This window comes from Dromiciops gliroides, chromosome 1 (genome assembly GCF_019393635.1).
Source record: "Dromiciops gliroides isolate mDroGli1 chromosome 1, mDroGli1.pri, whole genome shotgun sequence".
In the NCBI taxonomy this organism is placed as follows: domain Eukaryota; kingdom Metazoa; phylum Chordata; class Mammalia; order Microbiotheria; family Microbiotheriidae; genus Dromiciops; species Dromiciops gliroides.
In genome coordinates, this window is record NC_057861.1 from 276,895,560 (window position 1) to 276,911,567 (window position 16,008).

A 16,008-nucleotide genomic window follows, 5' to 3' on the forward strand; every position below is an offset into this window, starting at 1 on the left:
AGAATACATGTAGGAGCAGCTAGGTGGCACAGTGGATAGAGCACTGGCCTTGGATTCAGGAGGACCTGAGTTCAAATCCGGCCTCAGACACTTAACACTAGCTGTATGACCCTGGGCAAGTCACTTAACCCCAATTGCCTCACCAAAAAAAAAAAATACATGTACATAAAGAATAATTACATAATATCTATGCTCTATGCTATAGTATTATTAATTTAAGAAATCTAAGAACACTTAATCTTGAGTAAATCACCATTTGTAGTCTATTATACTGATTAATATCACAATTAAATCTCATATTTAAGGGGTGGGGAACATCTCACTCACAACCTCAGTCTCAGTTTCCTCATCTGTAAAATGGAAAAAATAACTATTGCATCTATAGAGTTGTGAGGATTCAATGAGATAACGTGTGTAAAGCACTTGCAAACTGTGAAGTGCTCAACAGGGTATTGTGACACTCTGTGTAAATGCTAGCTACTATCGTTGTCCCTTCCACATTGTAACTTTCCCCACTGCAGTTTTGATATATCTTGGGTTGGCATAAGAAATTAAATGGGAATTTTGGGGGAGTTTTGTGAAAGGTGCAGACAACATGCAAAGGCCAGGAGACAACACAGGGAAAAGTTTAGAAACTCAGAAATGTACAAAATATATGCATAGTATTGTATAATATCAACATAGTTTATCTTTTAATGCCACAATAATTCATACTTCTTCTCTGGTATGAAAGGAGGGCCAAAATTTTATGCAGATTTTCCAGATTGAGGGGGTGCCCCATTCCTAACTTCCTCAATGTTGAAGGGAAACTACACTTCTCATTATTTCTAAGACTTCTACCAACTCTAATCATCTATGTATCCCCGACTTAGCGGTATTCTGGAAGCATGGTATAGTGGTAAAAAAACACTGAATTTGGAATCACAGGGCTTGGGTTCAAAAATCTTGCTCTGAAAAAATTTAAAAAAAAGAATCTTGCTCTGTTACTGATTTACTACCTGTGTGTCCTCAGGCAAGTCACTTAGCTAGGTGGTTGAATGGAATAGAGTGCTTGGCCTGAAATTAGGAATACCTGAGTTCAAATTTGACCTCAGATAATAGCTGTTTGACCCTGGGCAAGTCACTCACCCTCTGTTTGCCCCAGTTTCCTCAACTGTAAAATGGCCATAATAACAACACCTATCCTAGGTGAAGATTAAATGAAAGAATATTTGTAAAGTGCTTAGAACAGTTTCTGGCACATAGTAGGTGCTATAGAAACACTTATCATTTGGACCTCATTTTCATTATCTGTAAAGCCAAGGGACTGAACTCCGTGATGTCTGAGCTCTGTTCCTACCCTAAATCTATGACGCTGTGACTCCAATGATCTCTTCTGGAATTTTCCCTTCTCTTCCTGTCTCATCCAGACTCTGTTTGTATTCTTTGGCATCTTGACGGGATGCTACTTTTGCTGCTGCCTCTGCTGCTGTTGTAACTGCTGCTGTGGGCGCTGTCGGCCCAAGTCCCCAAGGGTAGGAGAAGAAGTCTATGTGTCCCCGGAGGACCTGGAGGAGCAAATCAGGAGTGACATGGAAAAAGGTACCATAAGATGGACCTTGATGGAGGTATATCACCCTGGGGTGGTTCTGTCGAAGTCCTGGCTATGGCAGGCAGGAAGTGCTGTTACAGTATTTGGACACCAAACTCGGTGGGACTTCATGGAATCCTAGATTTGGCTGTTCCTTTTGGGTAAATAGTAGGGACTGCACATGGGGAAAAGAGGGAGATGACAGTTCAGTCAGTCAATAAACCTTTATTAAGCATCTCCTATGAGCCAGGCTGGGCAACTAGGTGGCACAGTAGATAGAGCACCAGTCCTGGAATCAGGAAGACTTGAGTTCAAATCCTTCAGGATCTTTGTCTAGAAGACCCCAAATGGGGTCATGAAGAGTGAGACATGACAGAAATAACTGAACAACCACAAAAAAAAATGTACAAGGCATTGTACACTAAATGTTGGGGATACAAAAAAAGGCAAAAGTCAGTCCCTATCTTCAACTTACAATCTAATGTGAGAAACAACAGGCAACGAATAAGACAAACAAGCTCTATACAAGATAAATAAGAAGTAAATTTGAGAGGGAAGGCAATATTTTTATACCTATATGCCTTGAACACAGGTAAGTACAAAACCATGTGGGTTGTTGTTCATAAATTTGAAAATCACTTAGAGCTCCTGGTTCAGAACATATCTGATCTGAAGGGCAACATGACACAATATAATGGGGCACTGGATTTGTAATTGGAGGACCTGGGTTCACATTCTGATCTGCTACTTGTTACCTAAGTGACCTTGGCTAAGTCATTTACCTTATCTGGGCCTCAGTTTCCTCATTTGTAAAATAAGGAGGTTGGATCAGATGGTTTCCAAGGTCCTTTCAAACCCAAGTCTATGATCTGTGAAAACTTCAAGGCCCCATCCAGCTCTAGATTTTAAGATCCTGATGATGGGGGAAGGGAGAGGGAAAGGGGAGATAGAAGGAAAAGGACAGACCTAGCTTTGAATTCCTCAGGGGGAAACCATTTCAGATTCTCAGGCTAACACTACAAAATGGAAAAAAAATCAAAGTTCTCTAAATCTTCTGGACATCTTGATGTTTCTCTATTGTATTATTTCAGTCTGGTGTCCATGGGAAGAATGAAAGGAATATATTCAAAGAGGGGCAGCAGGAAGTTCAGAGAGCTTATTTCTGAGGGTAACCCATGAGTAGGCTAGATTTCCGGGAACTCGGATTCCTCCCCTCAGGGCCTCTCTCAATCTGGATCCATCCTCCTAGGGACAGCCCATCGTTAAATTAGAAAGCAGGAATAAGAGTGTTTAATTTTAATTTACTTTGTTAAACCACCTCTCCCTGTGTGTATCAATAAATTGATTGTTCAGGCTCATCCCACTTAGATTTCATGGTGTAAAAGAATTCAAAGTTAGGTAGAGAGGCAGCTAGGTGGCCCAGTGGATAAAGCACTGGCCTTGGATTCAGGAGGACCTGAGTTCAAATCCAGCCTCAGACACTTGACACTTACTAGCTGTGTGACCTTGGGCAAGTTGCTTAACCCTCATTGCCCCACAAAAGGCAAAAAAAAAGTTAGGTAGAATCTCACAAAATTTATGCTAAGAAAACCTAACATGTCCCCAAATAAACCTCACTGAATAAACAAGATGGGTTTAGATTTTTTCATCACCTCTGCTCTTCTTACAATTACAATGTTGCTATAATTAGAACTTTTTACTCCTGCAGAGGGAGTGGAGAGAGATGGGCCTGGAGTCAGGAAGACTTGAATCCAAATCCAGCCGTAGACACTTGCTAGCTGTGTGACCCTGGGCAAGTCACTTAACTTCTGTAAATTGATGATTAGTTTATGAAATGAAATGGGAGCAAGCATGCCAAGTCATTTGGGTACTTGCCAAGAAAGACCACAATTGACTTTGAGAAATAAGGCAGCAATTGTCCTTTTTTTCAGGGTGGGGGTGGGGCAGGGCAATGAGGGTTAAGTGACTGAGGCCGGATTTGAACTCAGGTCCTCCTAAATCCAGGGCCAGTGCTTTATCCACTGTGACACCTAGCTGCCCCCAGCAATTGCACTTTAATAACCACAAAACATACAGAGACAAGAGGCAATAGAGGTACAGAGATAGAGGGTGGCAGGAATAGGGGGATAGGGGATGAAGTCAGGTAACATGAGGAAGAGGAGGGGAAGAGAGAGTGGCAGAGAATATCACTCACATAACCAGTGCAGGTAGGTGAGGCAGCGGATAGAGCTCCCAGCCTGGAGTTAGAAAGACTCGTCTTTCTGAGTTCAAATGTGGTCTCAACCCCTCACTAGCTGCATGACCCTGGGCAAGTTGCTTAACCCTGTTTGCCACAGCTGTAAAATGAGCTGGAGAAGGAAATGGCAAACCACTCTAGTATTTTTGCCAAGAAAACCCCAAATGGGATCACAGAGAGTTGGACTTGACTGAACAACAACAACAACAACAACAACAAAACCACGGCTTAGAATTGGAAGCACTTGGCAGCATGGACTCAATGAATAAGCGCTTGAGGGAGCAGGAAGTTTGAGGTCTCACTTTTATAAAGGTTTTTTTGGGGAGGGAAACAAACCAACTATCTGTGCCACCTTGGGATTAGCTCCTTAACATACCCGAATCATCTCAAAGTAATCAATAAAACTTCCAAGTCACATCTCTGAATTATTGGAACCTTTTGAGGTTCTGTTGTCCTGGAACTGTGGAGGTCTGGATTTTGGCTGGAATTTACATATTATAGGACCAGAACCTTGACAGATAGTGCCTCGGTGGCATCTGCTGATTCAGCACACATTACCAGGATGTGAATTTTGGCCAATATATGATACAGTCTGTAAATTGTTATTCTCCTTTAATCTTTGGGATGGTTTGTATGTGACTTCTAGGTTCCCCTTTGCAATCTTATTTCCTGCTATTGTTCCTTCACACTGGCTACTTATTAGCTTACTTATTATACCAACTAGAAGGGGGAGTGGTGGTGAGGGCCACTAGAACAAGATACAATTTTAACACACCCTGTTTGCATCAATTTCTTCGACTGTAAAATGGGGGCAATAATAGTACCTAAATCAGGGTTGTTGTATGGATCAAATGATCAATTTTTTTTTTTTAATCACAGGGCTTGGCACATAGTAGGCACTTAATGTTTGTTTCCTCCTTCCTTTTTTCTTCTTTTCTTACTCTCCCCTTCTTTTCTTTTTATTTCCTTCCTCTATCCTTCCTTCTTTCCTTTCATTCTTTCTTTTTCCCTTCATTCCTTCTCTCCTTCCCTCCTCCCTTCCTTCCTTCCTTCCTTCATTCCCTCCCTCCCTTCTTTTTCTCTTTCCCTCCCTCCTTCCTCCCTTCCCTCCCTTCCTTCTTTCCTTCCTTCTTTCTTCCCCCCTTCCCTTTCTTCCCTCCAACTAAGACATTTCACCTCATTATCTGAAAGTTTTCTGTATGTTCAAACATAAGAAATACTGTCAGTAGACCTTTAGGCCAGTGATTTATCTGGCTCCAAATTCAGGCTTTAATTCAATTTAAGGATTGTTTCTAGAAGAGTATGGTATTGCCATCCATGATTAAACCCTACCTTACACTTCCTTTTAGTAGTAGGGAAACCAAAGCTAGTAAATCTAACTCCATATTGTAAATGGTGCAGTGCAGAGTTCTCTGAAAAGCCATGTTCTTTCCTCTTGTTAAATCTGTTGTTTTGGTGGGCTGTTTTTTTTTTTTAAAGTTCCACCAATGAATGGCCCCTGCTGTAAGTGTCTCTCTGGCAGATTTCTTCCTGGAACAGGTATTCATAGCAGGAGCCAAATTCCTCACAGGTTTCCTGCCTCCAGGGTGACTGGAAAGACTGGTCATTAATCTGCATACCCCTCACTGTTCTCAGACCTGGCATGACTACATGCACAATTTTGTTTCAGAGGTCAGATTATAGACTAAAAGAAACTGAGCAGGTCCCATTTGTCTATTGTTATTTTTGTCCAGAAGGAAAAGACCATTCCTTTTTTTATGTGTACTTGGGCTATGTGTGAATGCTTTTTCTTTCTTTCTTTAAGAATTTTTCCTGTCTACGAGGCAATCCATTTAGGTGGGGCATTGATGAGTCAGAGAACACCCATAGGGGACAGCCAAGATGGCAAAGAGCCCTACCTCCCTGCTCTATGAGATTATGCTGAAGGAACTAGGGATGCTTAGAGAAGAAAAGAGAAAACACCATATTCGTAGGGTATGGAAGGGTATATGGAGGAGGGATGAGACTTAACTACATTTAGCCTTACAGGACAAAACCAAAAGTAATGGGTGGATGGTGTAAAGAGCTAAATTTTAACTTAATGTCAGGGAAACCTAAAAAGTCAAGCTTTCTTTAAATAAAATTGGGGGTGGGGGTAATAGTTTCTTCTTCATTGGAAGATTGAAAACAGAAGATGGATGACCACATGGGTATTATTGTTGGGTCATTTCAGTTGTATCCAACTCTTTGTGACTCCATTTGGAATTTTGTTGGCAAAGATAGAGTGCTTTGCCATTTCCTTCTCCAGCTCATTTTACAGATGAGGAAACTGGGGCACACAGTGTTAAGTGACTTGCCCCAGTCACACATCTAGTAAGTGTCTGAGGCTGGATATGAACTTTGATCTTTTTTTTGGGGGGGGGTGAGGCAATTGGGGTTAAGTGACTTGCCCAGGGTCACACAGCTAGTAAGTATCTGAGGCTGGATTTGAACTCAGGTACACCTGAATCCAGGGCCGGTGCTTATCCACTGCCCTATCTAGCTGCCCCCATGAACTTTGATCTTCCTGAATCTAGGCCTGGTACTCTAGCCACTGTACCAAATAGCTGCCCACATAGGTATATTATAGTGTCAGTCCTATCCAGGTAGAGTTTGAACCAGATGGCTGTTGAGGTCTCTTCTGACTGAAATTTCCTGCTCCTGTAAAACTTACAAAAGACTTAGTTTGGCTTACAGTTTAATACACAATGAAAGAAAATTCTTCTATGGATAAAATGTTAGAGGAAGTCCACCTGATGACTATTCCTTCTATGTATTTCAGCTCATGTGTGGAAATATTACCAGATGAATCCTGCCCAGATGACATTTAGGAAATTTTGAAAGGGGACTATCAGGAAGTACAACTCTCAAATTACCTCTAATGAGCCCATTACAAAGTGCTTGTGAGCACACACCTGTAGTCCCGGCTACCAGGGAGCCTGAGGCTGGTGCATCACAGGAGCTCAGGTGTTCTGAGCTATAATGGGGCTAAAGCCCATTGTTTGGGTATCCACACTAAGTCCGGCACTAATAAGGTGAGCCCCTGGTGGCAGAGGGCCCACCAGACTTCCTAAGGAGAAACAAACTGGTCCAGGTTGGAAACAGCACAGAGTAAAGTTTAGGTATTAATCAGTAGTTCAGTAGTGGGGTACTGGGCCTGTGAGTGGTCATTGACTTTCCAGCCAGATGAGATAGGGAGCCATAGTCCCACCCCCCTCAAAAAAGATGACATTCTGGCTTTGAGAACTTTGCTTTAGTGACTCTGAAGGCAAAAGGAAAAGGCAGCAAATGTGAGTTTCCTATTTAATCATCAATTTGTTCATTCATTTAATTTCAAGGCTAATCATAGGATCTCAAGCACTTGGCAGGGACCTTAGCTGGCATATAATCCAACTTCTCACCAAGTACAGGCTTCTATAGCATATCTGACTAGTCACCCAGTTCTTTGCATATAATATCCTGCGATCAAAGATTTAGCATAGGAAGGGACTTTTGAGGTCACCTAGTAAATCAGTAAGCAAACATTTATTAAGTATATGCCAAGCACTGGGCAGGACACAGGGAAAAGTGAAACAAAAGTCTTTGCCCTCAATGGGCTTATACTCTAACCAGTACCCTTTACATATTGACAAAACTGAAGCATAATAAGTGATGTGAGTTTCCCAGAGTCCCATAAACAACAAGAGGCAGGTCCAATACCTCCAAACCTAGCAATCTCTCCAATGCATGATGTTGGTGGCAGTAATTGTTTTTCTAGTTTAAACCCCATCTAGAGGGTCATTTGGAGATTCTGAATAGAGAGGTTTCTCCCGATGGGCTATATCCTATATTTTTTGAAATTTATTCTTTAAATTCACTTCCTTTTCTCCCTTCAGACTACCCCTTCATAACCTACATTAGGTGAGGATGATACAAGAACAGAATAATCAGTGTCTATTACCAGAGAAAGAAGACTTCCATTAGATTATATAGGGAAGGCTGGAATGCTTTTACATGAATTACCCAGCTTGTTCCTTCAAATGAAAGCTGGGATTTTGTTTTGAGTACATATAACAATCACAAATGACACTTTGCTTATGCAGTGGAGATGTGGTCAGCCTGTGATGACCACTGATGATTTCATTTCCACACTCTGAAATGATTTTGAAAAAAGCATTGTTAATGTGTATGTGTATAAACATGTGTGGGTATAAACCTATCTGTTATTCAGAGACTCTAATTTGCAAAACTAAAACTAAAATAGGATGAGTTCTCAGGGCTGCCAATAATGGTATCCATTTAGCACTTTGTTGTCTCCCCAAGCCACATGAAGCTGAACAGGAGCTAACTATAGACATACGCTTCTAATTTGAAGTCTGATGCTTGATATCTCCCTGCTAAAGACATTATGGAATGTACTATATACTTACTCTTCAATGCATGCAAATCAAAGTTTAGAATATTAAATCCCATTTTCCCCCACTGACTTACCTTAAACAACTCAAAATATTTTCCAGATGCCTTAAGATTCCTTAACACTTTTAATTTTAATTGATTTACAATCTTTTTTTTATGTTGGGGGAATATTTCTGCTACTTCTTGTTGTTATTCAGTTGTATCTGACTCTTCATGACATTTTCTTAGCAAAGACATTGGAGAGATTCACCATTTCCTTCTCCAGCTCATTTTACGGATGAGGAAACTGAGACAGTGTTAAGCACATTGCCCAGGCTCACACAGCTGGAACTGAATTCAGATCCTACTGACTCCAAGCCCAGTGCTCTATCCACTGCCCCATTTAGCTGCCTTCTGCTGCTATTAGCATTTAATGAACCCTTTACCAACGTCTCTGCCAGATGATACCTATAGTCTCATTAGATACTGCAGTGAGAAGTGCCTGGCCTCTCTCGTCTGTTGGAGAAGTTGGCTTTGTAATTTTAGGATTCCTAAGCAGTCCTGAGAGCTGTATCCACTTAGGGTCCTACATTTATTATAATAGAAAGAATGCTGGAATGGGAAGCAGAAGTCCTATGTCTATGATAGTAGCCTGCTTGCCTTTTCTTTGTCTGTTATTGACTCTGTTGGGAAGACCATGGCAAGGTCCCAGGGCAATCCACAGTGAGGAACACCCTCCCGCAAACACACTATCCTTTACTCTGGCCTGCCCTGCTGAAGAGTCATGCTGTTGGATGGGAAGGGGCCTAAGGAGAGGATGTGGATGGTTTGCTCTGTTGATTCTGAGTCAGCTGGGTCATCTTTATAGACAAGGACAGCAAGTTGGAAAGGTGACTGCTCTTCAAGCCAGTGTGGTACTTCTTTGTGTACATGCTGTATCCCAGGAAAACCTAGGCTCAAATCCCTCCTCAGATGCTGGGTTGTGTGCCTTGGCAAAACACTTAACTCATCTCAGTCTCAGTTTCTTCATCTGTAAAATGGGAATAAACTGCTTCACAGGCTTGTTATGAGGATCAAATGAGATTTTGCACGCAGGATTTTTGAGAACCAAAATGATGCTATATCTTTATCATTGTATCCCCCAACATCTAGCACAGTCCCTTTCACATAGGGATAGGGACAGGATTTGTGATTTCATTCATCTAGGGAATGCCCCAAATGAGGAAACTCTCTACCAATGCAGGTTGGTAGTTGTTGTTCATCCTTCGTTTTCAAATAGGACCAATAACATCATGGGGTGATGTTCTGATTCGTTGGTGAATTGGATTTAAGTGAGGCAGAGTTGTGTCAGGCTATGAACCTCACTCTCTCTTCATGAGCCATTGGAAATCCAGTGGCAGGACAAAAGTCAGGATGACTGGTAATGGCTGATACCTTTAGAGGGTGCCCATGGGTCACAGAGGCTGAGATGGGCCTTAAACTGGGGTCTTTGTGACTCTAATATTAGCTCTGGCTCTCTAATCACTACATTGCCTCTGTGTGTGTTTGTGTTTGTGTGTGTGAGCAAGGTTTCACATAGTAGGTATTTAATAAATATAGAATTGAATTAAATTTCCCAAAGGGGAAATTATCAGGCAACAAAAATTCCCCATCAGGGCTCAATGAAGTACTGTCTTCACAGAGTCATCACATCACCCTCCACCCCCTCAATTCCACCCCCTCTCCCCACACTTCTTTGATATGGTCTCTAAAGGAGAGACAGTTGTTGTAGTGTGTGACCTTGTGCCCAAGATGTCAGTTGCAGCACACACAGCAATATGTTTATAGCTTACTCACTCTTGCCTTTCCCCCTGGAAAAGACCCAAACCGTTCTCTAACCACTGAGGTCATGCCGTATGGTGTGTAATTAAACTCCTGCTCTTGGCCAAGATATTAAGCTCTCTCTATATTTTATATTTGAGGCTCAGCATGGCATTTTATTGCCCTGGGAAAAAGACAGAAGAAGGGGTCTAAACATGTCTCCCCATCCCCTTAGAATTAGAGAAAGTAATGATTTTTAAGCCCTATGTGGGGGCTAGAGTTGTAATGAAACTAAAATACATTCATTACCTTCCTCCATATGAAAATATAAATCATAGGTTGCTAAGGCGCTAGTGAGCAAGGTGAAATTATGCAGTGTACCCAGACTTTAGGAGAACTCCTTAAAGTAATAAACCCACAAGCATTTCCCAAAATATTGGAAAGAAGACCTAAGGATCTGTCTTCCTACTGTTGACCACAGTACAAATGTGCTGTATGCCTCTAGACCACTGGGAGAGCAGGGTATATTCAAAGATGGCATCCACCTTGGCTGAAGAATTCTTTTCCAGTCCCATCCTACCAATTATTCCATTTCTAATTTTCATACCCATATCTATCCAAAGTTTTCAAACTTTAGGAAAGACTAGGCAAAAAAAAATCACATAATTATTAACATTATTCAACCAATCATAGGTCACAGTTCTTCATCAAACAATATTGCTGTCCCTGTGTACAATGCTCTCCTGGTTCTGTTCACACATCAGTTCATGTAATTCTTTCCAGGTTTTTCTGAAATCATCCTGCTTGTCCTTTCTTACAGTACAATAATATTCCATTACAATCATATACCACAGCTTGTTCAGCCATTCCCCAATGTATGGGTGTCCCTTTGATTCCCAATTCTTAGCCACCACAAAAAGAGCTGCTATAAGTTATTTTTGTACAAATAGGTCCTTTTCTCTTCTTTTGGATGTCTTTGGGATATAGACCTAGCAGTGCTATTGCTGGATCAAAGGGTATGCACAGTTCTATAGCCCTTTGGGCACAGAGGAACACCAATTATTATTACAGTTGTCTGATACAGGGTCTACATGGAAAGAGTAGAGCAGTGTACATAAGTGTAAGTGGGGATCCCGAAGAGTCATTCAGGACTAAGCCACAACAATGATATGTCGCCTCCCTCATGTTAGGCATGCTCACTCCCTCTTTCCCCAGGTTCAGCTTTCTCCTTTTGTGTTCTTGGCCACAGCCTTCAGCCCAGCCATGCCCCAGTTAGGACAGGGCTGCATAAATATAGGGCTCTCCCTAATGAGGAAGGAATTAGACTGTGAGGAAGAAACAGCTGGAAAAATAATTCCAAGGAATAGTCTACAGGTACCCTCACTTGAGAAATCATACAGTAAGGTTTGGGGTAGTGGTTTTTAATCTTGTTTGGTAAAATCTATGGTCCCTCAAAAGAATGTTTTCAATTGCATACAATAAAATAAAATGGAAAGGAAGATGAAAAAAGTGATTACAAGTAAAATATGCTTATTGCTTTAAAAAAATGTCCAAGGATCCCAGGTTAAGAATCCCTAGTTAAGGGGGAAAAGAAATGAGTACTGGGTGACTGCTGATCTCCCATTTAGGGGTACTGAGTCAGTTATTATCGATCTCCCAAATAACAGTACAGAAGTATACTGTCTTCTCAGGGTATCTATGCAGGATGTGACAGGGCTTCCCAAGGCTTGTCAAACCTGATGACTAATATCAACTTCTGGTGAGTCATACTTGATCATACTGTCAGAAGAAATCTAGAAAACCCAGTTAAGGAATATGAAGTCTTAGGCAAAAAAAGACCGAAAGCCTTAGGGCCACAGGTGGTATTTTCATCACATCTGCTATTCAACAAATGTTTCAAGAGTGAAATGTAGATTTGAGAAGCAGTTGCTTAAGAAGATGGCATCTTAGAACACAATTTGGAATTTGGACCAGGAACTAAAATATACATATGGCAGATTCTTGGAAGGAATAGAGTGTACCTAATAAGGGCAGGTAAAAGTGTATTTGCCCTGGAGTCTCATAAATCTAATAAAAAAAAAGCCTTTAAACTGAAAAAGATGGAGGAGGGGGAATAACATCTGCAAATCACCTAGTCTAGCTACCATAGAGTAGCCAAAAGGTTGGAAGAAGAGCAGTAGAGACGTCTAGAAATTCACAAAAGATAAAACTCAAGAAAAGAGCTAGAGATAAACTCAACTCCATGTGATAATGCTAATGACTGACCTTGGCAATGTTCTTTAGTAAATGGGGTTGAGAATCTAAAAGGATAATATGTTTAGGTGAGGACCTCAAACTGGCACAAATTCCCTTTCAGACCTGGTTCTAGTCATTGGCTTCTTTCTGTTTTTTGAACAGGTCACTCCATATCCAGATTCCATGCATTTTGATTGGCTTGTCTGTCCCCTAAACCCCATATGTTCTTCCTTCTCATCTCTACTTCCTGGCTTTCTTCAAGTCTTAGCTCAAAATTTGGAACTATCCCCAAAGGGGTTATAAAACTGCATACTCTTTTAATCTAGCAACAGCACTGGTAGGGCTATATTCCAAAGACATCCAAAAGAAGAGAAAAGGACATATTCGTACAAAAATACTTATAGCAGCTCTTTTAGTGGTGGCTAAGAATTGGAAATCAAAGGGATACCCATCAATTAGGGAATGGCTAAACAAACTGTGGTATATGATGGTGATGAAATAGTATTGTGCTATAAGAAATGGCAAACAGGATGATTTCAGAAAGGCCTGGAAAACTTGTATGAACTGATGTATAGTGAAGTGAACAGAACCAGGAGCAAGAACAGGATAGAATTTGGAACGCAAAACTTTAAATAAAAATGTTTATTTTTAAAAAAGACAGCTCAAAACCCTCCTTTTGCAAGATGCTTTTTTTTTCAGTTCTCTCCCACTCTACCCCACTCCATTGCTAGTACCTTTCCTCTAGATTTCCTCTAATTTATCCTATAGATCTTGTAACGCACAGGGTTGTTTACATGTTGTCACTGTCATTAGAATGGGGGCTTCTTGAAGGCACTACTTTTGCCTTTTTTTTTTTTTTTGTATTCCCATGGTATAGCAAAATACCTGGCACAGAGTAAGCTTTTAATTAATACTTGTTCATTTGACTCTGCCTCTAACTAGCTGTGTGACCTAGGGCAAGTAATTTTTCTATCAACCTCAGTTTTCTCTTCAGTAAAATGAAAGGGTGAAGCAGGGAGTGGAATAGATAGCCCCTTCTAAAATTCTGTGATGTTTTAAGGTTAGAGACTGAGAATATGAGGGAAATGTAGAGTCGGCCAGTAGGACAAATTATGCCAGCCAACATTGTCTTTCTCATAGGGAACCAACAAATGGAAGAAGACCCAGAATGTATTTGAGATAGATGGATAGATCGTACATATATGTATATATATTTATGTATGCATATGTATAGACATACATGTATGTATATGTATGTCTATATATATGTCTGTATACACACACACAAACACAGAGATATTAAAAAATGTTGTTGACTCTTCATGACCTCTTTTTGAGGTTTTCTTGGCAAAGATACTGGGGTGGATTGCCATTTCCTTCTCCAACTCATTTTATAGCTAGGGAAACTGAGAGGCAAACAAGATTAAGTGACTTGCCCAGGGTCACATAGCTAGTAAATGTCTGAACTTAGATTTTTCTGACTCCAGGCCTGGTGCTCTATCCACTGTACCACTCAGCTGCCCCTATATATGATGTATGTATGTATATATATATAGGTATATATACACCTAATGATATACCTAATCAGTTTCTCTTGAAAAGCATTTATCATTTGTCCTTGAAAGGAAATCTAATGAAGAGGATGTTGCTTTGTTTCTTTTAGAGGCAGACTTCCCCATCACCCTCCAGCCTACCTGCGCAAATGAGAAAACTCAACTTATCCGAGAATCCCGCAGCTATACCACAGACTCCTAGATGACCAGCACGCTCAGGTTCATGGGTTCTTCTGGAAGCAGCAGCAACATGCCTGACAAGTGGAGGGATTCCTGAAGGAAAGAGCCCCAACGATGTTGCAAAACCCTAGGAATCCCTTCCCCATTTATGCTTTATTTTGAGGTTAGGCACAGGTGGTTGCAATGTAATTTTTTGAGCATGCAGACTCTGAGTATTCTAATGAAACAGATTCAATTAGACAAATAAAGCCCTGAAGAGTGTACCTTATGTTCCCCCACACACCCCTACCCCTCTGCCCAGATACTGTAGGGGCCCAGCAGGTTTTAAAGACCAGTGTGCCCCATTGAACTATAACCTCTGCCAGTCCCAAGACTAAAACTGGGAGTCAGTGACTGGAGCATCTATCTTTCTTTTCCTCTAATAAAATAAAAGCAGTCACAAGAACAGCCACTGATGTTAAAAGAACACATTAAAGGAAGAATTTAAGAAAAAAATTTATCAACAGGGGCCATTCTCCTATGACCCCTTGCAGACAGAGGGATTTCCCAACTCACTGCCAGTGGGTTTGGGTTGCAATGTGTTAATGACATCATTGCAGATTGTTGTTGGGGGTGGGGCACCTTACCCTTGTACATAAACAGCAGGCAGCTGGCAGGTACCTGGCTTTCACTGACTTTCTGGCAGAAGAATGTGATAAGAATAAGGTTAATGGCACCTCCCAAAGCATACTCTTAGAATATAATTTGAAAGGTCTAAATCACCATTTCAAAAATTGGGGTTTGCAAAATAGATATTTGCTGCTTAATCTCTCTCCTCTCTTCCTCCTCACCCCCTCTACTCACTTTGCTACATTAGACCTTACATTCAGTTGGGTCAATTATTTTGAGCCATGACTCAGAATCTGCTGTAAAGTCATTACCGGCCACCAGCCATGTTGCAGGGGCTTTGTAGTCTTAGAAACGAGAAAGACACATGCAAGAAACCTACAGAGAGGCTTGAGGACACAGGCAGAGACAAAAATGCTAACTTTGCTAATTTTACAAACCTTTTTTTTTTTTTTTTTGGTTTGGAACTAGTTTCATTTAGAAGAAAGCAAAAAGCTCAGCCACATACATTAGGGAAAGCAGTATCTACCTTAGGGAGTGAAGTTCTATCCATTTTCTGATTCAATTATTTCATTCATATTTTAGCATGAGAGATGGGAGGGAAGTAATGAGTAGGGGACAAAAACAGTCCCTAAAATTGTATGGGAGTAAAAATGTATTGTTTTAAAAGTTTAGTTTTTCTTCTCTTCAAAAAAATTGTTCCTTTAAACATTAAATATCTCTCTTGTTATCATTTCTTGTTTCCCAATGGAACTACATTCAATTGTTAAATACATATTGTTATATTTCTAGTGTCCTAAGGTCCTGGGAAATGTTTTACCTCAGGTAAGGCATATAATATAAAGAATCCTTGGCCTTGGGAGTCAGAAAACCTAGGCTTTAGACCCAACCCTGTCCACTTGTAGGATCAAGTGAAAATATGATAATAGATAAGATAGTAATAGCTCACATTTATATGATGCCTTGCAGTTTACAAATCAATGTTAACAATTAGCGCTTTAGGTAGGCAAGGCAAACACGACTGTTACTATTTTATAGATGAGAAAACTGGCCCTGGGAAGCTAATTGACTAAGGTCAAATACCTATTAAGTGGCTGAGTCAAAACGCAAATCCAAATCTTCAAAGTCCATCTCTCTTCCCATCAGAACGCACTGCCTTTCTGGTGCTTGAGAAAATTAAAGCTGTTATCTAAACATAGCATATCATCTTATGACTATGTATATGTAGCTACTATCAATAAATGATTATATAAGTACACACTCATAGTATACCATGGAATGTACTTGGAAAAACACAAAAATCTCTTCAAAGCATCCCCTTGAATGACACTGCTTTTACAACTCCATCGAGTCTGAGCACTCACATCATTGGTACAGTTTACTGCTGATCTTTCTTTTGAGTTAAACATGTGGCTAGTTTCTCTAGTAGCTGGCTC

At 40.7% G+C, this 16,008-nt stretch overlaps 1 protein-coding gene across 1 annotated transcript in view; it reads left to right on the forward strand.

The window, feature by feature from the left end:
- DNAJC5B (DnaJ heat shock protein family (Hsp40) member C5 beta) overlaps positions 1-15,288 on the forward strand; it is a 46,743-nt gene extending 31,455 nt beyond the window's left edge. The window contains exons 3-4 of the mRNA XM_043976604.1: positions 1,410-1,581; positions 13,897-15,288. Of these exons, the coding sequence (XP_043832539.1) occupies positions 1,410-1,581; positions 13,897-13,988 (264 nt within the window). The 3' untranslated portion in view covers positions 13,989-15,288. The remainder of the gene's footprint in view (positions 1-1,409; positions 1,582-13,896) is intronic.
- Positions 15,289-16,008: the final 720 nt, after the last annotated feature.